This window comes from Drosophila sechellia, chromosome 3R, assembly GCF_004382195.2.
Source record: "Drosophila sechellia strain sech25 chromosome 3R, ASM438219v1, whole genome shotgun sequence".
In the NCBI taxonomy this organism is placed as follows: domain Eukaryota; kingdom Metazoa; phylum Arthropoda; class Insecta; order Diptera; family Drosophilidae; genus Drosophila; species Drosophila sechellia.
This window is the reverse complement of record NC_045952.1, coordinates 23,610,973-23,633,070: the sequence shown is the minus strand read 5'-3', so window position 1 is coordinate 23,633,070 and position 22,098 is coordinate 23,610,973. Positions and strand designations below refer to the sequence as shown.

Here is a 22,098-nt window from a genome sequence, read left to right as displayed (position 1 = left end):
GGAACGTGATATCATATATGAAGATTTTGCAACACTTGCAAAAGGCGGGTATTCTTCTTCTTACAAGAAAATTGTTCAAAACTAAAAGCTAATTACTTCATCAGACTAGCTTAATAATTTCTGTGAAAACAATATGTAGTTTTATACCTTCGAGCTTTGTTTTTAGTTAATCTACACTGTAGATAGGTAATATAATTTGGACCCGAAACTTTTGTTGCCAATCATTTATATAAACTTACCTTATTTCAAGCTAATTTTCCCATTAGTAATTTGATTTTGTGCACGCATGGCAATCGAGCATCGAAAATTGTTTGATTACTTAGGGTCTCGCTTAACTAATTCATGTAAATATGTACTTATTATTCGCTAAGCCTTAAACTTGTGTCACGCGAGTAAAACAAGTTTCTTGTAAATGTGTTAATTTTTACAAAATGATAATCGTTTTTATCAGTAAACTTATTTAAATTGAGCAAATTGCCAGCGACATAATCAAAATTCCGTAGTTCTCAAATCATAGGATAGTAATCTAAGTAGAAACTCAAAACCTAAAAATAAAAATTTTCGTATGAATGGTATTTGAGCTCAATCCCTTAAATATTCTACTATTCAATTTTCTTATATATCATAAGATCCTTATTGGAAAATCACATGTTGAAGAGTAGTTAATACATTTTTAAATAGTAAAAAATTGTTCGCTATTCACTCCTTTAAATCATTAATTGCTGGTTTGTTTTTGCTAAGAATATGAGTGGCGAGCGGACGAAGGCCTAGAAGGATGGCTAATAAGGAGGCTAAGAAACGCTAAACGGCTCGAAGCGATTATGTGCATGTGTGTATTTATGGCCAAATAACTCAGCTGTTGTATTCATTAGCCTCGTTCCCTGCGCTCCTCATTATTATTGCTGCCTTCATGTTAATAACCTGAAAGTGTTTTAAATTTCACGCGTCCTGCTTGTTAAATGCAGACATGTGTTTATTTCAACAAGAAAGGAAGGACCGACGCGTTCCACAAAATTATCACAAGGCGAAAGAGGCAATAGTGGTGATATTTTTTTCAGAATTAGGGGATCTGCTAGTTATTAGAGGCTAAAAAGGAAATCTTGATACCACGGATCACTCGCTAAATTAGATCGTTCAAAGACATTATTAAGGAAAAAAAAACTTAGTAAAAGTTAAGGGAGAAGCGGAATAAAAAGCATTCCTCAAAATAATTACGTTTTATATTTCGATTAAAATATAAGCAAACCTTAAAAGACGTTAACGCATTTCTTTTTATAAGACAGCAAAATATAAAACAATTACTTTTGAAAGAAGAAGAAACCCGTTTTTAGAAAGAGGATATTGCTAAAATCTTTCAAAAAAGATTTGGAATATTTCTAAAATATTCGTAATCTAAATGGCTTTTATTAAAAACTACAGATTTAACCAACGAAGTTTAACTTGTCCCTGTTTTAAACGATTTTCGAAATTTAGTAAATTAAAATTTTGATATTCTAGAATTTATTTAGGGACCGCTTTTATAAAATATAAAACCGTTTTAATGTGATTATAATTGAATAAATCAACCAAACTAAAAGCCATAACTGAAATACTCTATTTGGCTAAAAATGTATATAGACTGGATAAGGCATTTGATTTTCGGTCTCAACTCGAGTTATATGGGATCATTTATAAAGCTGGGTGATGATCTTAAAGTTGGAAAAAAGATAGAAAACTAAACTTTACTTACACTCACAATATTCACTGTTTCCACTCGATATTTCTCGCAAATAAACACTTCTTTAAGTTGTTTAAATGTTTATATTCTTCACAAAAGGATCGATCTATGCACTAGGTTCGATACAAATAAAATAAATAATTTACTAGTACGGATATGTGATACAAGCTAATAAAATTGTATTTACAAGCCTTTCTACGCCTATGAATGTATACCATATGTTTTGGTCCTATTACAATTAATCTTAATACAAAAGGAACTACGTTTGGATGGATATACATACATAAATATACATATACATATATCGTTCATAAATAATGCTATATAGTACATAGGTGTGTTTCGTTACTACCCTGCTTGTTGCCACTTATCTATATCGTACGCATATCGTTGTCTATTCTATTCTGCACCTCGGGGCTCCGATATTGCTGCGCCGGAGCGACGAGGGTAACATTATTGTAGTATATGTTGTGCATGTTGGCAATGGGCGCCGCCATCATGAAGAGCGGATGCGAGATGGCCAGCTCGTAGGTGGTGGGGCTGCTGGGAATTCCCGTCGCTGGCAGTCCGGCCACATTGGCGCCCGTGGCGTAGTGCAGGAACGGCACGTGGGCACCGGCATTGATCGTGTGCATCGGCGGCAGGGGATCCTCCGTCCGGCTCGATCGGCTGGCGGACAGATACTCCTCGGAGGCGGAGGGCGTTGTGGGATAGCGGCTCATACCGCTGCACTCGACCACATCGATGTCGACGCGGTCATCCTCGTCGTCCTCGTCCTCCGACGGATGTTCCGGCTTGTCGGGCGTGATCAGGCTCTCTATCGTAAAGGATCGCTTGGGTCGCAGGCTCAGCGGTCCCTCGATCTCGGAACTGGTTAGCGCGGGCAAATTGGTGAGTCCCATGTCCGCCAGATTCGTGTGATCCGCACCGGACATGGAGGCGGGCATTACGTGCGGCAGTGGCACACCTGGACCCAGGGAATTAGGCATGTGTGCCGTGCTCCTGGGCAGTGGATCCAGTCTCATGGCGGCCGCATTGTTCATGTCCAGCGGCGACATGTGCGCTGCACTGCCTCCGTTGCGGGTGGTAAAAAAGAACCTATTGAGGTTCGCCAAGGCAGTCAGCTCCTCGTTGAGCAGATCCTTGTCGTTCTTGTGCAGCTTGAAGCGCTTCCTCCGCCGGAGCAGGCTGCCGTTTTCGAACATATCGAAGGCCTGCGGATGCAGTGCCCAGTAGGCTCCCTTGCCGGGTCTGTCCGGCCGTCGGGGCACCTTGATGAAGCAATCGTTGAAGCTGAGATTGTGCCTCAGCGAATTCTGCCAGCGCTGGGTGTTCTTGCGGTAGTACGGAAATCGGTCCGTGATAAACTTGTAGATATCGCTGAGCGGCAGCATTTTCTCCGGCGAACTCCAGATGGCCATGGCCGTCAGCGAAATGTACGAATAGGGGGGCTTCTGTTCGCCGTAGGATTCTCGCGAGGGCCGGGGCATTATTACACAATGTTTTCGGCTCAATTTGCTCCGCACATCACAGTGTTACATATTTGCGGGCTAACTTGATTTATGAATGCACTCAAGCACTTGCTTAATCACTCGTATTATTCGTCCGTCACACGTATGAATATCCTAAATGCATGCGGCGTATTGAGCAGCAGTGCCGCGTGCCGTCGCAGGAACAGAAGCGGGAACAGTTAGAGGAACTGCTAGCAAGGAACATCCATTGGGGGCACGGTGGCGATGCGGCATGGCGATGTGTGATATGGACGAGATAGCGACAAGAAGCGACGGCAAACAAGATCGCGCCAACTGTCGGCAATAAACTCTGCGCAAGAACTACGCTCGTTATAAGCTCCGGCGACGACACTGGCTTCGCCACCACCACTACCTACCACTGGAGCAGCTCAGCTCTGCTCTGCCACTGGCACTCTGGCACTCTGGACTGGATAGAAGGAAAAGCACTCTCACTGAGGTTTCCCCATCCGACTGTGCGCCCTGCCGCCCTCCGCCTGCCTGGCAAATTACCATCAAAAGCTGAATGCGAATACGTGAGCGGCGGCGGTGGTGATGGTGGTGGTGGGCTATAAAGCTGGAGCGGACTTGGGGCGAACTTGGGGCGAAGATAGCGATAGAGCGGGAACAAAACAAACGACAACAAACGAAGAACACGGCACACAAAAAATTACTGTTTCAGCAGACTGGCAGACGACGTGCCGGTTATTGTACTAAGTGAGCAATGCCGTCCCCAGTTCTCCAGCTCTGCAGCTCTGCAGCTCTGCAGTCCTCCAGTTTTGCAGTCGTCCAGGTCTGCAGTCCTCCGCGGTCCGTACGTACAACCAACCACAGTGAGCAATGCAATCAAAATATAATCACTCACATCATTGCCCCCGTGCTCTCTCCCAATCACCGCGATGCGAACATGCATCATCCCTCCGCCACGGCGAAACTTCAAAGCGGCGAGGAGAGCCAAAGCAAAGAGTCTGAGATTTACTAAACGAATAAACCAGTCTGACCAGACCGCACTGCGCCGCTCCAGCGGAGAGCTCCTGCCCGTGGCCCTGCACCTCCCCTATCCCTGACCCGCCGGTGGTTGCGGCTAGGCGGTACACTCGCCGAAAAACCCACCCCCTATTCGAAGTTTGAACGAGCGAATGAGTTTGACATCCCCTACGAGTGTCTACGAGTGCTGCATCATATATTATTTAAGGAGCTGAGCTATGAGTCCTGCTATCTAAATACTTAAACTATGAGACCTATTGATAGATTATAGATATATAGATAAAGGTCAAAACTTTTCAAAGTATTTTATTTTTTCGAACTACTACTACTACTGCTTATATTGGGATCATATAAATCGAACTTTACATTCAAAGTTCATCCAAAAGATTGGTGGTTAGGCTTGCCCAATTCAGAGATCCTTTATAATGTTAATATTACTATAAATCAAATAAAAATCTATTATTGTGCTAGGTAAACTTTTGCCTGTGTTTTACTGTTTATGTTTATTACTAGCAGTAAATATATAGCAGTAAATATAAATATATAAAATATATAAAATATTGTAAAAAGTAAGCTTTTTCTAATGACCTACTTCTCGCTCTGCATGCAACTAGCCGCTGTTTGTAATTGAAGTTATTAAGTTATAAATAGTTATAAATTTTCAAAAGCTTTCTAGCATTAAAATTTACATGAAGCACACATGATTTCTCGCCGTGTACGAGGGGAGTATCTCGTCGGTTTTATTTAGCTTTGCCTTTGGTATTACCGCTGCCGCTGCCTCAGCGCTGGTGCTGCCTGCTCCTGCTGCTGCTGCTCCGGACAAAAGAGCAGCCGCCCCGGCAGTTCTGGCCATGGCTGGGACTGGAAGTGGGTATGGGTATGGATATGGGACTGGGACTCTGGCCAGGCCGCGACTGGCTAACGGCCCAATGCGAGAGAGGTGTTGAAAAAGAAAATTACAACCACTTTACCGATTTACTGATTTTACGTTTTCATAATCTTGTTAGTTAATTTGCCTGCTTGCGACTCGGCCATGATTCCACAGAACGTAAAAGCCAAAGCACATTGCCACCGCATTCGGCGAACGTGTGGGTTTGGGCCTGTATTTTGTATTTTGTGTTTTTGTGTTTTGTGTTTTGTATTTAGTGTTTTCTGTGTTTCGGTGTGGGCATGAGTATGGGTATGGGTACATGGGTATGGGCCATCAGTGGATTATGGAGCTCATGGGGCAGCAGCGCGATTTGGCGAGACTCGATTTAACACTAGTATGGATAATTGTCTTTAATAGTGCGCCCGATAGAGCAGCAAATCGCAATCCCCCGGATGGGTGTATTAAATCGCATTAGCTATTAATGAGTCTGCATTCTTCCTGTTCTTCGCCAAGTGTAAATTAATGATATCTGGCTAACACGAAGGCAAATGAGTAGTTAAGCAGTGGCAAATAGCTGCTCAGCGGTATAATTGAATTTTAATCACATGAACTATTGGCCTGCCTTTTGTTGCCAGTTCTGAGGAATAGCGCAGATGGGCTCAGAATTAGCATAAGGTACAAATAATACTATAATAATTACTATCCTAATTTATTGTTAGATAGAAAGTGTTCCATATATTTGTAATCATTTCATACAGCCAGTAGTATAGCACACCCATGCCAATTAATCTCATTAAAAATTGCTTATAAATATATAAATATATTTCCTACAACGCACGCCCTAGTTAATTAGGAATTTGTTTATCTGTTTATAAACAACAATCGCATTGGGCCATAATTGTGCCGTTCATAGCGATAATTAGGTGCTCGGCGAGCGAAGGTTAACAGCGATGTGGCCCGCAGAGAGAGAATCGCCTTGGACTTGGGCATGGACATGGACATGGACATGGGTATGGGATGTAGTATGTGGTATGGTATGTGGCATGGGGGAACTCCGAGTGGGAATGGGGTGAGAGCCATGTGGCGGCAAAGCGGGATGGCACTACGGCGACGCTTTCGCTCCATCTCGCTCCGCCGCTTGTCTATACGAATGGGAAACCTAGGACGCGATTGGCCATCGCTGGAGCACGGTGGTCGGGGGTGGGCGTGGCCTGGTGCGCACTGTAATGAAATTGTGTATTTTAATTTAAGTGGACATATGAATATGGCCACGGTAGCACTTTTGATTAACCATTAACGAGATTTTGAATATCTACAGAAATTCAATCAGCCCGTTAAATTACACGCTATAAATAATCAAGTTGACGCAAATTACCGCAGTTCCACAAGCAGATCACATATAAATATGTGCTTACATAATTTATATAATTAGAAATGTACATATTGCCAGTATTTCCCCACCTAATAGCTTTATTATTGCTCGTGCATGTGTGACATTAATTGAGCCACGCGGCCATTTGTATAATAATAATAATAATCATGGAGTATCCACCATTGCCATTTATGTTCATATTAAAGTTCATCCCCGGCGAGCAAAATTGCACATATTTATTATAAGCATTCTCTTTTTACAACTTTTCTAGTTAAATTCTTTAAATATGAAGATCTATTAAGAGATTGCATACTATTTCTTCATCATAACTGTCTACAAAATTAAGCATTTCAGTTTCGGGGAAATATGATTTGATCGCTAAAATCAGAATGAAGAAAGGATTATAGCCAGAAAGCTATTAAGCAATTAATTCATTAATTAAACTTTAATACTTCATCACTTGTAATCTTCTTAACTCAAATATATTTGTCGACGATAATTGCTGATGAATGAATGACTTCTGGACAATAAAACCTTTCAGAACTGCTTCATAGTAACATAGAGTGAATGAAGATAAATTTATTCATTTCCGCTGCAATTTGGAATTCAACTTGGAATAAACTTTGAGTAAAATCGAATTTTCCACGAAATAACCTACTTATAATATAATATATAATATAATAACCAACCAATAACAACATTCTTGGTTGCCTTTCTTTATTATTAAAAGCCCAGAAACAACATATAATCCTAAAGAATCTTTAGACTCATATTAAGGACATATATTAAGCATTCTAATAGCTAGTTGTGGCATTCGAACAGAAAATCTGTAATTTTTTATTAGTTAAACTCTTGTTATTTTCAGAAGAATGCGTGCAACCCTGTGTGAATCATGTGAATATGGTTAATTTACATTAATAAATTAAATCGAGTTATTCTCCTGGTTGTGTTTGCATGAGAACAAGCAGCTTTTACCATCAGCCAGGACATTCTGTGTCCTAATTTCATTCAACAACACCCAAGCTATTCAATTTAGGCGTGAATTATATTTAAAATTTATTTAAAAACCATTTGCCGAAACATGAATAGGCATTCACAATGCGCTAGCGTGACGAAAGCGGGACATAAATTTACATTTTACCCAGAACCATATTTTTAATGAAATTATAGCCGCCGAGGTTTGCTCAATCAAATGGGAATGCGTACACACAACACACACAAATCCGATGGAACAACAGATACAATCACAACAAATTTCACGCCCAACAATTACAAGGCATTACGTGAATTCTTTTGGCAGAGGGATGGTCAAGGTATTTAACCCGCGACCATAAATCTTTTCAAATCGTTTACTCGCCCAGCATACCCCGGCTACCCAGTGCACCCAGCCTAGCCACCCAGCAGGCTTGACATTTGCCTTGTAAATGCGTAATAATCAGGACATCCGACCAACAGAAAGTCACGCTTTCAATCCATTCGATGCGGTAAACGGTTAACAGTTGTTACCATTATCCATTCCAGGCTGAATACCACCGAAACGGAAACCAATGAAAATAAACACAATATAATAAAATAACCCCCGGCCCAAATTCAAAATCTATTTTTATTCGCATTGCTGTCAAAAATTGCTCTTTCGAAATCCATTTCGCCAGCTGCAACACTATTTTATAATGGACTTCCAGCCGTTTTATTGCAAGTTTATGTTGCGAATTTCACCAAAGACTATTATTTAAATGAGTCAATAGTTTGACCGCCTAGGTGGGCCTTATTCATCTTTAAGCAATTATCATGCGGAAATGATTTTTCATTTGGAATCGTTTTATAAGAAACACAATCATTAGTCCATAAACTCAAAGAAATAACAATAATCATTTGCAGAATTAAAACTTTGTTGTTAATATTGATGGGTGGAACTAATCATTTTGTTAATAAGTTACTTGGATAATTTGCTAATAGCGTATTTAAATTAATTTTTCGTCTAATATTTGGAATCACCCATTAAGCTAAGATATTTTTCGAGATTAATGTTGCTTTCAAAATAAGAAAAATGGAAGGTAAGAATAATCTTTTAAATAAATATTTCAAAAATCAATAATTAAATTATTTGCAATTTAAATAATACTGATTATGAGAATAAAATGTATAAATCTGAATCGATAAAGCTTAGAAATGTTTTTCTTATGTTTACTCCAAAATTAAATCCAATATTGTGTGGCTCAACTAATTTTTTAATAATACACAATTTGTTAATGTATTTAAGGTCAAATAAGGAACTCCATGGGAGGTTAATGCTTATCGCCAAATCCTTTCCACTTTAATGCGCTTAAGCCGCAGCAAAAGACTGATCAATTATGAGGGAATAAGCCCTTGTTTACTTATTTATTGAGAAGCGTTTACAAATACGAGTGTGAAACAGGCAGTCATATTTTATTTAATATCCGACGTTGGGCGGCCAATGCACCACCTGTCCGACAAAGCGTAACAATGGGCCAAGAAGTAGTTTACATTAAATGAAAGCCATAAATTAAAAATGGAAACTGCTGTGCGATGTGTCAGAACCGTAATTAGAGATATTGGCTTTAAATAATCGAGCGGCACTCATTTGTTCACTTTTTACTCGCCGACAACGCAGCGGCACGCCTGTGTTTAAGATCGAACCACAGAAAAGGTGTTAGAAAAGGGCGATCGGCAGAAAGGTAAAAAGGCACACACGAATTCTCCCGTCTCTGCCATGTGAATCCGTGGGTTTGGGTTCGGTTTTGCTTGTGTGTCCGAGTGCTCATCCCATCCCCTGCATTGTTTCACGGCAGTGGTATCAAGTTGTATGTGGTCCAAGTCCAAACGGAGCGAAGTCGAACGAAGTCGACGGGTTTCCATACTCCATGCGGCCTGCTGATCATCGGCATGGCCAGTAATGGGTGCCAGATCCAACAGCCTGTACAGGCAGGCAGGCAGGCTATTTAGGCGAATGCGTTCCATCATTAGCATCGGACAGCTGCTAAATGATAGACGGAATTAGTATAAACACATTTAATTATATGGCTGGTGTTGTCAGGTGTTTTACACCTTATTAGATCGTGTTAGCCTTTGATCTAACTAACTGATATGGAACAGCGGATGCGGATCCCTGCCAATCGTCTGTCCGAGTCGCAGACAATGAACAATTTGTGTTCATTAATTACCCAGAACTTATTACAATCGATCAGTGTAAGCCCTTAAAAGAACTTAATATTAGAAGGACATACGAAAAAGTTAGCATATTGACTACCTTTTAAGTGCTCTTAAATGATGCATAACTATAAGTATTCCCTATACAATGTATAGTCCAAAAGGTAATTGGTTCGCACGAAGGAATCATTCGAAACAAATTCTTTTCAAAAGTGAAAATATATTGGCGTAGGTGGGAGAAAATAACTCCACTTTTTCGTAGAAGTGGCTTGGCGCATCTGTTGGGTTCGCCAGCCACAGAAATTCGTGACCTGAAGAGGCAAAAGGGGGCGTGACCCAGATCTGAAATACCCATCTTCTGCAGCATCCTTTGGTTTCTTCTTAGACAGATTCTGGGACTCATAACTTCAAGAGTCAAACGGTCATCGCCAAATGTTCACGACTACTGTTCGAATGATCTTTCAAAGGTCGGTCTTCCAATAATTGGCCGTTTTTCTTTTGCAGTCTTTCATTATTTGTTTAAATATACTTTTAGTGCATTCTTTATGTAATATAGTTGGGATAAATAATAGCCGTATAAAAATGAAAGAAGTAGTTACATTATAAAAGTAAAACACATTTATTTTTCTTATATCGGTCGGTATCTCTTAATCTAAGCCTCGGTGTCCTTATTTATTATGCCCGGATCGTTAGAAAAGATGAGCCTCTTCTGCGAGGTATTCATATAAGGACGGTTTATCCATTCCGTGTCAGCTGCCTTGATGTTCTCCAAAGTGCCGAGCTTAATTTGGTACAGCTTCAGTGAGAATCTGGGCCCCACTTCGCTGAGCTCCAACTCCTTGTTCACATATTTGTACTGATGATGTCTGAATATAATCGAGTCATTGTGGTTAAGGAAAGACATAACTCTTTGAGAGTTCTCCTTGGGCACCGGGAACAAGTGTTTGAGTATCTTAACAGTTCTCAGGCCAATGGGCGTTTTAAAGTTATTAAAAATTAAGTGTGGCTTCTGCTCGCTCATGTGCCCGATGTCGGGTATATCATGTCGCATAACCACATCGGATATGTTGAAGAAGGCAGTTGGCCCGTACGGAAGATGACAGACCACAAGGCTGTCCGGGATGCCACGATGCTCATGGACAATTAGGAAATCGGTTACATTATTGGCACGACAGGCGTGCATTAGTGTAGTCAGCTGGTAGTTTCCTCTGTTCATCTGCTGCGCATTTGGAATAATCAGCCGCAGTTCCTTCATAAACATTTTCAATCTCGACGAGGGGTTGTGCGAGGTGGTCAGCATTATTTTCGGATCCTCGCATCCGGCATAGTGATACTCATCATTAACGGTGCGGTCATCGACACCTGAAATACATAGATTCTTTTTTAATACAATTATAATTAATACACAAAGTTTGAGATTCAACGTTAGACAAGAATCTTTATTAATAACACCTTTAAGATCTGTGCAACGTTTTATAGTTAAAGAAGGATCCTTTTCAATAAAGCCGGTTTTATCTTCTCAAATCTCAGGACACACATGTATAATTGCACTAAAATCAACATTTAATATGTGGTGTCGCTGTCTGCCGTCTAAACACGCATGGGAAATTACTATTTACTAATTGTAATTGTTAGTTCTTAACTACCGATAAAATCTCGACTTGTTATTTGAGAAACACGAATGCTAGCTTTGTACGCTCTTGTGATTTTAGCTTTTAAACGAAAACAACTGTATTGCAGGTTCATCTAACAGCATAATTGCACTATCTTCAAACTATTAAAACATTATTTAATAGATGGTATATTTATATTACCCTCATCCGCGTATTTCAGCGACTTGTAGGCGGTGAGACTTTTCTTCACATTTTTGGAGCCAATCGCCTTGTTTTCATTAATGCTTTTCACAACGGTCTCCTGGATTTTTTGTTTGGACTTGAGGCGCTCAGTGAGCGCTTTATTATACAGGTATTCCCTTCGCTGTCTAGCTTGTTTTCGCAGCATTTTTATTTGTTATTATATTTTTTGGTTGCACGTGTGCTGTTGAAAATAAATGAAAACAATACCCACACCACTCGATCACAGCCGATAACTTATCGATAGCAGCTGATGAAACGAGTGGAAAAGAAACACGGTGGATAAATATATAACATATGTTTATGTTCAAATCTAAATAGTAATACAAGTAATATATACTTGCAGGCTCTAAGCATGTTGTTTTATTATTTATTCAGTAATCTGTACGCGGAGATATAAAATATTTTTCAGTGACACTCATGAGATTTTAAAAAGCCCAGGACCTTGCCGCTATCTTGACTAACACAAATATTTACGACTGTAAAATGTGCTAGTTGTTTAGTGTTTTTGCACATTGTTTAAACAAAAATGCATTTATCATGGGTTTCACTGTAGCCAAATCGCAGGACCAAGCAATATCCTTTGCTTCGTTTGGTTAAATAAGGAGTTGTGCACATATTTTGCTCGTTGCAGTGAAAAATTATGGCATCGTCGGTTGGCGTCCTAAAAAACATAAACAATTTGCGGCGAAAACATTGTTTACGCAAAACCTGAAAATGGTAAATAAAAGAATTGGTTTGCAAGAGTCCCAGAGTAATATTAAGTGTAAATACTAATTTTGGCACCATTTCAGCAACATCTTCACATGTGTTTGCTTTGCTTAATTGCATTAGCGATACTTTCATATTTCGTCCATCAGCGACCTTCCTGGGTAACCGAAAACAAGGGAAAGGTGCTCGGTTATAACGAATTGTAAGTCCAGATCAGAATATATATACAGATGCATCCAGAGATATAAAAAACCCATATATTTTATTAGTCAAGAATGTAAAACTTTTGCTTTCACCTCGGGTTTTATGACCTCTTTTTTTCGGCCATTCCGGTTGTTATAGTTTCCCTGTTGCCAAACAAAAGCCCATTATGGAAAAGCAAATAAGCAAGGCGTGTTTGCATTTAAACAGATGATTCACTTAAACTTTCCAAATAAACAAATATAATATTACCTTGCAGGCAGACTGGGAAACCGCCGCTTTACATCGTGGTGGTCTGCTGCGGTCAGAGGGTCCAGGAGACTCTGGTTATGATCAAGTCGGCCATTCTGTTCAACTACGACGAGGAGTACGTCAAGTTTGTGATCTTCACGGAGGACGGGAAGGGTGATGAGTTCAGAGAAAAGCTGACCGACTGGCGCGATATCAAGCCATTTACATTTGACTTTGAGATTTTGCCACTGAAGTTTCCCAGTGGCAATGAAGTCGAGTGGAGGAATCTCTTTAAGCCATGTGCAGCTCAACGTCTCTTCTTGCCGGTAAGTTAATTACTTCATACATACATATAATTCAAAGAGTAACAAACCCTTATTTATCTAGTCATTGCTAACGCATGTGGACTCATTGCTGTATGTGGACACGGATATATTGTTTTTGTCGCCCATCTCGGATATCTGGCGATTCTTTAAGAAGTTCAATGAGACGCAAATGTCCGCACTGACGCCCGAGCACGAGAACGAAAACATTGGCTGGTACAATCGATTTGCACGACATCCATTCTATGGCCGACTAGGCGTTAATTCCGGCGTTATGTTAATGAATCTCACACGGATGAGAGAAATGAAATGGGAGCAACATATCGTGTCTATTCATAAGGAGTACAAGCTACGCATTATTTGGGGGGATCAAGACATTATCAACATACTATTTTACTATCATCCTGATAAGCTGTACATCATGCCATGCGAATACAACTACCGTCCAGATCACTGCATGTACATGAGCATTTGCAATATGTCTCACGCCGGCGTTAAGGTAATCCACGGAAATCGTGGTTATTTCCACTCAGACAGGCAGCCACTCTTTAAGAGCATCTACGAGGCTATGGAGAATTACCAACTGGGCTCCAACGCCAACACCGAATTCCTAATGCCCTTGCATGCAGCACTCAGAATACCATCCGTCAAGAACTCAAGCTGTGGAAAAATATCAAGTGAAGTCTTAAAAGTGGCGAACGCAGTCATAAGTAAAAGGTACAGGGAAGTCTAGCAGTAGAGTAATTTTAATATAATACACTAGGTTATTATTAGAAAGTGTAGCAGTAGCATTTATATCCGAGTATACATTAGTCATAGTTTTTATAGAACTAAAAGGTTTTTTATATACGCAATAAAAATGTATATATGAAAACTGTGCATCAGCTAATCCAATTGATATCTCAATAGTTTAAACGAAACAATTAATTTTATTTTCGATGGATTGGTGTAGTAACAAAGACACTTTGCATTAAAACGGACTTAGCTAGGCAATAAATAAGGTCGTGTATTTGCACACAACATTGACTATGAACACAGGCAGGTATTTTCTAAATTAGACTTAATCCACGGTATGAATTTGCTCACTCTGGAGTAAACACCCGGATATCCTTCGCGGCCGCAACCGACGCCCCAGGACACAATGCCAACGATGAAATACTTAACGCCATTGGATAGCAACAGCGGTCCTCCACTGTCGCCCTGGCATGAGTCCATGGAAGGCCTACCCGCACACAACATGGATGAGGTAATTCGAGTACTCTTGTATCTTTGATTTCGGCATTCCGTGATGGACATAATGGGCACCTGCAATGTTCGGAGATGGTCACAATCCACTTCAGGGCACAACTAGCATAACTCACCTTAACTTGATTAACTATGGATGGTAGTTCTCCTCCCTCGGACGTCCGTCCCCAGCCGACAACTGTTCCAATGCGACCTAAATCGAATCAAAGAATAATATTGCACATTTATATTGCCAGAAATGCTAGAAATATTTACCTGCGGGGTCATAATTGTAGCGCGGTAGGCAGACAGGCTTTATAATTTTAGAAAACGATATAGGCTTGCGAAGTCGCAACAGGGCAATGTCGTTGTTGTATGTATCGGGGTCAAAGCTCTTGTGCTTTATCACGGCCGTAACCGCACGTTGGATGGCCTGGGACTCCGAGGTGATCTCTTGATCGTGGTCGCCGAATATGACTCTGATTTTGGACTTTCGCAGTTTCTTCACGCAGTGAGCGGCCGATAGAACGTAATCCTTCGTCAGCAAGGATCCTCCGCAATGGAACTTGCCGTCGTACACGATGCGTGCCATCCAAGGATATTGATTGACACCCGTGGGCTTTCCCCCCACAATCCGGATTTCTTCGTTCGAGAAGCCACAATCTGCACGAGTGAAATTTATCACATTAATTTGAATATCGGCAACAAACAACACATGCACATACCACAGTCACAGTTTTTTAGGCTGGAATTTTCGGTATACTCGACCACGTCTTCGGTATCCGAAAGTCCAAAGGCATTCGATACTCCCGAACTTATGCGAAAAATTGTGTCAAATAGAAATTTACTGGTTCGTTTATTGTGGCCCGTGTGAATGGTGTTAATAGCGTCCGACTCGTTGAAACCTTTTGAATATTCCAAGCTCAAGACACTGGAATAGTTCGCCGTCAACATCCAAAAAAAGATTATATACTTTGGGCTCATGTTCACGAATGAGATATCATTGTTACAAATGGGGATATGCTTGTGTTTATGAGAAACTTGATCACATCAAAAAACGTAACGAATTCAAAACATTCTTATATACAACAAAACATTTGCACAACTAAAACGTAATGCTTAACACAACATTAACAAGGTTTCTGTAAATACGGCCTAAGAATAAATAAGAGTCTGTAACGAATTAATGTAACATAAAATATGTACTAAATCTGATGGTAATGTAGCGTATGAATCGCTTAGCGCTAATACAAAATGTGAGAGTTAGTCGCAGTGTGGCCACGTACCACTTTCTACCTGTTGGTCACTTTCATGGTCAAGATGCATCAGCTGTTCCACCAGTTTTTTCCACTTTCAGTTTATAAAAATATACGAAAAAATGTAGCATACAAAATGTATTTTTGAAATTTTAAAACACGCTTATTTTTTGAATTTTTTGGCGTTGGAAAGATTTCTTGAATGGAATAATGCAATAATTAATTATAATAATAATTAGAGACGTTTGTTGTTTTATAACAGTAACATTTTAATATCATATTTATTCTCTAGCTATGCAGATTTTTCGTTCTCCAGTCGAACAAATCATCCACACTGCAATCTTCTTCGCTTGAACTCAATTCCGGATCGATTTCCATCTTGGGGTCTACTCTTCGCTTTTTACCAAGAAGCAATTTTTTCTGGTCGTTTATTTTGATGAATCTCTTCCAGTTGTCGATCTGCTCGTCGATCTCCTTGATGTGTCGCTTGAGATTGATGTCCTCCTGCTCGTCGGCCACAATTACACTGGATTCCGTGTCCGCCCGCTTGATCTCCTGCTGGAATCGCTGCCATTCCTCATCCTGAAGGCGAGCGGCCTCAGATTTATTAGTCTTATCCTCGTCGAAGAACTTTTCTGGCAGCTTCTCGGCACTAGTTTCATTAACAGGCTTGATGCTCGCATTTCCCTGAGCAGTTTTCTCTTGAACGATGGAAGGATGCTTTTCCTTGCTGCTCTGTGGAGTTTTATCTGGCAGTGTGCTGGCGGTTTTGGCAGGAGTTGGAGTCTTGGCGGACGGAGCTGTAGGGTCCTTGGGTGCAGTGGTGGTGACGGGTTTCTCCACCTTATTCTGCTTCGCCTGATCGACATTTAGTTTGTGCTGCTTGGAGTTTATGTGCACCTTCCAGACGTTGGGTTTGATAGGAATCCTGCAAATAATGCAGGTCAAGATGCCCGAGGAGTCATACGTATAGTTAAGCTCAGTTAAGGAAACCAACTGGCTGAATATTTATTTGAACTTAAAAGTTACACCAGAAAACAAAATGTTTTAGTAAACACCGGCTAAAAAGTGTAAATAACAATACAATTTTAGTGGGTTTTTTGCTTTTGTAAAGGATATTTTGCCAAGGGTGAATCCACAGTGACTGCTGGCTTTTTCGAAACGCTGAGTTTCTTTTGAAGGCGTTTAATATTCCCATTATTCATGTTGACTTTCAATATTCTTAGGTTTTTCTGCGGCGTCTGTCAATCATTGGAATTTAACTAGAGATGAGCTCACATGCGATTGTTTTTAAATTGGCACAGAACAAACGGAATGGAGCAATATATTGTCTTGATATGCTATGTTGATATAACGAACAGGAAGTTAATGAAAAAAATTGTTTAAGTGTACTTTAAATTATTTTTGAATACAAGAAAAACGAGGTAAATACAAATTTAAAAGCAATCAAAGTTACGTTGCCCTGGTCTTGTTATCGATTGCACTATCGATAGCGTCTCTAAAAACGAGTTGGCAGTCTACCCGGCAATTTTTTTAGACTACGTGTCTAAGCGAAGAATGTGTCGTTGCATTTCAGATCGGTTATAATTTTCGAGTTACTGGCTGGAATTAGGACATGAATCGGACGCCGAAGATGCTGAACAGCAAGGTGGCTGGCTATAGCAGCCTGATCACCTTCGCCATCCTGCTAATCGCCTGGCTGGCCGGATTTTCCTCTCGCCTCTTCGCCGTCATCCGTTTCGAGTCGATTATCCATGAGTTCGATCCGTGGTTCAACTACCGTGCCACCGCCTATATGGTGCAGAATGGTTGGTACAACTTCCTCAACTGGTTCGACGAGCGGGCCTGGTATCCGCTCGGCAGGATTGTGGGCGGTACCGTCTATCCAGGCCTGATGATTACGTCCGGAGGAATCCATTGGCTGCTGCACGTACTCAACATACCGGTTCACATTCGCGATATCTGCGTGTTCCTGGCGCCGATCTTCAGCGGTCTGACCTCCATTTCCACCTACCTGCTGACCAAGGAGCTGTGGTCCGCGGGCGCCGGCCTCTTCGCCGCCAGCTTCATCGCCATCGTGCCCGGCTACATCAGTAGGTCGGTGGCTGGATCGTACGATAACGAGGGCATTGCCATATTCGCCTTGCAGTTCACTTACTTCCTGTGGGTGCGCTCTGTGAAAACTGGATCCGTGTTCTGGTCCGCCGCAGCCGCATTGTCCTACTTCTACATGGTGTCCGCCTGGGGAGGCTACGTGTTCATTATCAACCTGATACCCCTGCACGTCTTCGTGCTGCTCATTATGGGCAGGTACTCGCCGCGTCTGCTGACCAGCTACAGCACCTTCTACATCCTGGGACTGCTGTTCTCCATGCAGATCCCCTTCGTGGGATTCCAGCCGATACGCACCAGTGAACACATGGCTGCTCTGGGAGTGTTTGTGCTCCTGATGGCCGTTGCCACCTTGCGCCATCTGCAGTCCGTGCTGTCGCGCAACGAGTTCCGGAAGCTGTTCATCGTCGGCGGATTGCTGGTGGGCGTTGGCGTCTTTGTGGCCGTCGTGGTGCTCACCATGCTGGGCGTTGTGGCTCCGTGGAGTGGACGCTTCTACTCGCTGTGGGATACTGGCTACGCTAAGATCCACATTCCCATCATTGCATCCGTGTCGGAGCATCAGCCCACCACTTGGTTCTCGTTCTTCTTCGATCTGCACATCCTGGTGTCCGCCTTCCCAGTGGGAGTGTGGTACTGCATCAAGCAGATCAACGACGAGCGCGTTTTCGTGGTGCTGTACGCCATCAGTGCGGTTTACTTCGCTGGTGTGATGGTGCGTTTGATGCTGACGCTTACGCCGGTGGTGTGCATGCTGGCCGGAGTAGCCTTTTCGGGACTGTTGGATGTGTTCCTGCAAGAGGATTCGTCGAAGCGAATGGGCACAGCCATAAGCACAGCCACCGAAGTGGACGAAGCTGAGGATTCCATTGAGAAGAAGACTCTGTACGACAAGGTGAGTTACTATTAACACACATTCATTGGATTTGGTTTTAAAGACATCGTATTTGCAGGCTGGCAAGTTGAAGCATCGTACTAAGCATGATGCCCAGCAGGATACTGGCGTCAGCTCCAACCTGAAGAGTATTGTTATTTTGGCCGTTCTAATGCTGTTGATGATGTTCGCTGTCCACTGCACGTGGGTGACTAGCAATGCCTACTCCAGTCCCTCCATTGTCTTGGCTTTCCACAACAGTCAAGATGGGTAAGCACCAAGTAGCACCATGTCTTCTTTAAACCTATCTAACCCTTTCTCCGCTAGATCCCGCAACATTTTAGACGATTTCAGGGAGGCTTACTATTGGCTTTCGCAGAACACTGCCGATGATGCCCGCGTTATGTCTTGGTGGGATTACGGATACCAGATAGCGGGAATGGCAAACAGAACGACGCTAGTGGATAATAATACGTGGAACAATAGTCACATAGCGCTGGTTGGCAAGGCAATGTCTTCAACCGAGGAGAAATCCTACGAAATTATGACATCTCTTGACGTGGACTACGTTCTGGTGATCTTCGGCGGTGTGATCGGCTATTCCGGCGATGACATCAACAAGTTCCTGTGGATGGTCCGAATTGCCGAGGGCGAGCATCCCAAGGACATTAAGGAAAGCGATTACTTTACCGACCGCGGTGAATTCAGGGTAGATGCCGAAGGTGCTCCGGCCCTGCTCAACTGCCTTATGTACAAATTAAGCTACTACAGATTCGGGGAATTGAAGTTGGACTACAGGTAAGCGGAAACATTTCTCTCAGGTAGCGATGCATACTAATTGCCTATTTCAGAGGCCCATCTGGATATGATCGCACACGTAACGCCGTCATTGGGAATAAGGACTTCGATCTGACCTACCTGGAGGAGGCCTACACCACAGAACACTGGCTTGTTCGCATCTATAGGGTTAAGAAGCCGCACGAGTTCAACAGACCATCACTGAAGACCAAGGAGAGAACTATTCCTCCAGCCAACTTCATCTCGAGAAAGGTAGTTTGCTCTGCAGCTCTAAATGAACTCGATTAACAATCTGATTCTTTGCAGAACTCGAAGCGTCGCAAGGGCTACATACGAAACCGACCGGTTGTTGTTAAGGGAAAACGAACCTTGAAATAAACCCAAATAAATAATTGTATTGATCCTTCACCAATATATATAACTTGGTTAAAACACTTTACACATAGCACATGGTTTGGTGAAAGTGTGTCCACCGCATCCTCATGTTGAGGGCTTTAATCGCCGCCTCAAAATCAACTTTCACATATTTCCCGACTCGTGCGACACAATTTTATCGAGTTGCTGCTTTTATGAAATTTCCGGTTCCTTCGATTTAAATCTGTTCGCGGCTCCACCATTCATTGTCTTAAGCTAGCAATTCAATAAAGCAAAGTGTACATTTTTAAACCTTAATATCTATCATAGTTATTTATTTTTATTTGAACAGTAGCGAACTACAGTGCGGCTAGTTATCATTACGGCGACGTCGCTGGATTTTTCGTTCCAGGTCCCTGGACTTTTGCTTCTTGGCGGGAACGAATACGTCGGGCTCGTCGAGTTCATTTTGGTTAGAAGACTTGGGCTGAACCATGTTGGTATCGAAGTTGAACTCATCGTTGGAGTTGGCTAGTTGTCTGCGAAACACGGCGGCGCTGTTGGTGATCCGTGCTTTGGGATGCGAAGGAGGCAGCCACGAAACAGTCTGTGTGGTTGAGTTATAGAAGTAAAACGCCTTGCAGCCCTTATCGTAGATATCCTTCCAGCCCGCCTCCAGTGGATACTTCCGCAGCAATCTCTTGTAGCGCTTGAGATACCTATGGCCGGGCTGCGAGGGCGGTGAGCTGTTGAACTTGTTCACGCAGTATAGCGAGCACTTGTGGTATATGTTGTACTTGTTGGGACACAGCTTGTAGCCATGGTAGGACTCGTTCACGCCGATCCGCTCCTTGATGCGGTGCGACCAGAACTTCTCCTCCACGCTCCTGCGCTTGGGCTCCGGCGATATGTCCTCCTTGTACGGGTAAGGGCCGCTCTTGTCATCGTCGTCGTAGTTCTCGGCTATAATCTCTTCTATTGCTTCTGAAACTGGTGCTGCTCCTGTGAAAAGATGAAGTTGGTTATCCTCTTTTTAGATTCTATACCTATCCTGATCTTTATATTTACCCGATTGTTTGGTCACAAGTCCGCGCTTCTTCAGGCGCTGCAATAGTGCAGCTGGCAGGCTCATTTTGCTATTATTCTATTGTTAGTTTAAATAAATACGGTGCGGAAATAATATCAATATAAAATAATATGACCATGGGAGTACATGCATAAAATACCACACTTCCAATAAACTTGTTTCTTTTAAAGTGAGTTATTTAAACGAAATGTACTGAGATTAGATTATAATTTTATTATAGTTGTTATATATACAAAATGTAATTGTTGTTACTATTTTTTTTAAGCCAAATTATTAAAAATAGAAAATATAATTTCATGGAATGGTATTTTGTGCCCCTGAGACGTACGGTCATATTATTTTCAGCTGCTCGAATAATATTTCAGGTCAGCTCAATTTGACTGAATATTATTAAATAAAACAACAATATGGCCGATAACGCGGAACCACTGACTTTGTCTAGAGGTAAGCAAGCATGCTGACCATTCCCAGTTGGAGGAAACTCACACCCAATGCTCCAACTTTCAGATGTCAAAAGATCGATAGAGCTCCTGGAAAAGCTGCAAGCGAGTGGCGACTTCCCCACGACAAAACTGGCCGCCCTGCAGAAGGTGCTCAACTCGGACTTCATGACCTCCGTGCGGGAGGTGTACGAGCACGTCTACGAGACGGTGGACATCCAGGGCTCCCACGACGTGAGGGCATCCGCCACTGCCAAGGCCACTGTGGCAGCCTTCGCAGCCAGCGAGGGGCACGCTCATCCCAGAGTCGTCGAGCTGCCCAAAACGGAGGAGGGTAAGACACGTCCCAATGAGCTAAGAATGGAGCGGATTCCCCTATATCATAGAAACATTACCATGATCGTAATATGTTTCTATTATACATCTTATATGGAATGTTCTACCAATCTTTGATTTCTATTTTTCAGGCTTGGGCTTCAATGTAATGGGAGGCAAGGAGCAAAACTCGCCCATCTATATATCGCGTATAATACCTGGAGGCGTGGCTGACAGGCATGGAGGTCTGAAAAGGGGAGATCAACTTCTGTCTGTGAATGGTGTGGTAAGTCAATAATTCATTTATGCACCTTAACTCCTTAAGAATATGCAAAATATCAATATTTCAGTCTGTTGAAGGAGAAAACCACGAGAAGGCCGTGGAGCTATTGAAGCAAGCTGTCGGATCTGTAAAGCTGGTGGTGCGCTACACACCAAAGGTTCTCGAGGAAATGGAAATGCGATTTGATAAGCAACGCAACACACGTCGTCGCCAATAAGGCAAATCGGCAAAAACTTGTGCCATAGTAGTTTTTGCCATTAGACCATGCTGATATTCACGTATGCGTGAATCAAGCCCTTACGAATAATATAATTTAACACAAATACCATTTAAATATTATTTATTACAAAGAAACTCTGGAAAATTACTCTTTAATCGTAAAAAGTGAGTGTTATGTATTTGTAACTAATTAC

At 42.0% G+C, this 22,098-nt stretch overlaps 8 protein-coding genes across 8 annotated transcripts; 3 read left to right on the top strand and 5 right to left on the bottom strand.

Annotated features, from left to right (window-relative positions):
• Window positions 1-1,780: 1,780 nt before the first annotated feature.
• LOC6619652 (fork head domain-containing protein FD4) lies at window positions 1,781-3,995 on the bottom strand. The gene has a single exon (XM_002043831.2). The coding sequence runs from the start codon at window positions 3,205-3,207 to the stop codon at window positions 2,089-2,091; it is 1,119 nt and encodes a 372-aa protein (XP_002043867.1). The 5' UTR covers window positions 3,208-3,995; the 3' UTR covers window positions 1,781-2,088.
• Window positions 3,996-10,218: 6,223 nt separating this feature from the next.
• Window positions 10,219-11,685, bottom strand: LOC6619650 (U3 small nucleolar ribonucleoprotein protein IMP4). Its single transcript, XM_002043829.2, has 2 exons — window positions 11,438-11,685; window positions 10,219-10,985 (listed from the first exon to the last, which is right to left on the bottom strand). The coding sequence occupies exons 1-2, from the start codon at window positions 11,622-11,624 to the stop codon at window positions 10,276-10,278; spliced, it is 897 nt and encodes a 298-aa protein (XP_002043865.1). The 5' UTR covers window positions 11,625-11,685; the 3' UTR covers window positions 10,219-10,275.
• Window positions 11,686-11,895: 210 nt separating this feature from the next.
• Window positions 11,896-13,821, top strand: LOC6619649 (glucoside xylosyltransferase 2). Its single transcript, XM_032720279.1, has 4 exons — window positions 11,896-12,196; window positions 12,271-12,389; window positions 12,648-12,945; window positions 13,007-13,821. The coding sequence occupies exons 1-4, from the start codon at window positions 12,194-12,196 to the stop codon at window positions 13,673-13,675; spliced, it is 1,089 nt and encodes a 362-aa protein (XP_032576170.1). The 5' UTR covers window positions 11,896-12,193; the 3' UTR covers window positions 13,676-13,821.
• Window positions 13,822-13,851: 30 nt separating this feature from the next.
• On the bottom strand, window positions 13,852-15,423 carry LOC6619648 (trypsin-1). Its single transcript, XM_002043827.2, has 4 exons — window positions 14,892-15,423; window positions 14,443-14,829; window positions 14,304-14,380; window positions 13,852-14,247 (listed from the first exon to the last, which is right to left on the bottom strand). Exons 1-4 carry the CDS (start codon window positions 15,148-15,150, stop codon window positions 13,969-13,971), a joined length of 1,002 nt encoding a protein of 333 aa, XP_002043863.2. The 5' UTR covers window positions 15,151-15,423; the 3' UTR covers window positions 13,852-13,968.
• A 247-nt stretch (window positions 15,424-15,670) lies between these two features.
• LOC6619647 (zinc finger protein 830) lies at window positions 15,671-16,690 on the bottom strand. Its single transcript, XM_032720280.1, has 2 exons — window positions 16,542-16,690; window positions 15,671-16,389 (listed from the first exon to the last, which is right to left on the bottom strand). Exons 1-2 carry the CDS (start codon window positions 16,625-16,627, stop codon window positions 15,711-15,713), a joined length of 765 nt encoding a protein of 254 aa, XP_032576171.1. The 5' UTR covers window positions 16,628-16,690; the 3' UTR covers window positions 15,671-15,710.
• Window positions 16,691-16,989: 299 nt separating this feature from the next.
• LOC6619646 (dolichyl-diphosphooligosaccharide--protein glycosyltransferase subunit STT3B) lies at window positions 16,990-19,878 on the top strand. Its single transcript, XM_002043825.2, has 5 exons — window positions 16,990-18,429; window positions 18,488-18,678; window positions 18,736-19,206; window positions 19,260-19,458; window positions 19,513-19,878. The coding sequence occupies exons 1-5, from the start codon at window positions 17,038-17,040 to the stop codon at window positions 19,582-19,584; spliced, it is 2,325 nt and encodes a 774-aa protein (XP_002043861.1). The 5' UTR covers window positions 16,990-17,037; the 3' UTR covers window positions 19,585-19,878.
• Window positions 19,865-20,755, bottom strand: LOC6619645. The gene is made up of 2 exons (XM_002043824.2): window positions 20,629-20,755; window positions 19,865-20,562 (listed from the first exon to the last, which is right to left on the bottom strand). Exons 1-2 carry the CDS (start codon window positions 20,690-20,692, stop codon window positions 19,931-19,933), a joined length of 696 nt encoding a protein of 231 aa, XP_002043860.1. The 5' UTR covers window positions 20,693-20,755; the 3' UTR covers window positions 19,865-19,930.
• Window positions 20,756-20,979: 224 nt separating this feature from the next.
• LOC6619644 (protein lin-7 homolog C) lies at window positions 20,980-22,008 on the top strand. The gene is made up of 4 exons (XM_002043823.2): window positions 20,980-21,091; window positions 21,155-21,421; window positions 21,555-21,688; window positions 21,753-22,008. The coding sequence occupies exons 1-4, from the start codon at window positions 21,055-21,057 to the stop codon at window positions 21,900-21,902; spliced, it is 588 nt and encodes a 195-aa protein (XP_002043859.1). The 5' UTR covers window positions 20,980-21,054; the 3' UTR covers window positions 21,903-22,008.
• Window positions 22,009-22,098: the final 90 nt, after the last annotated feature.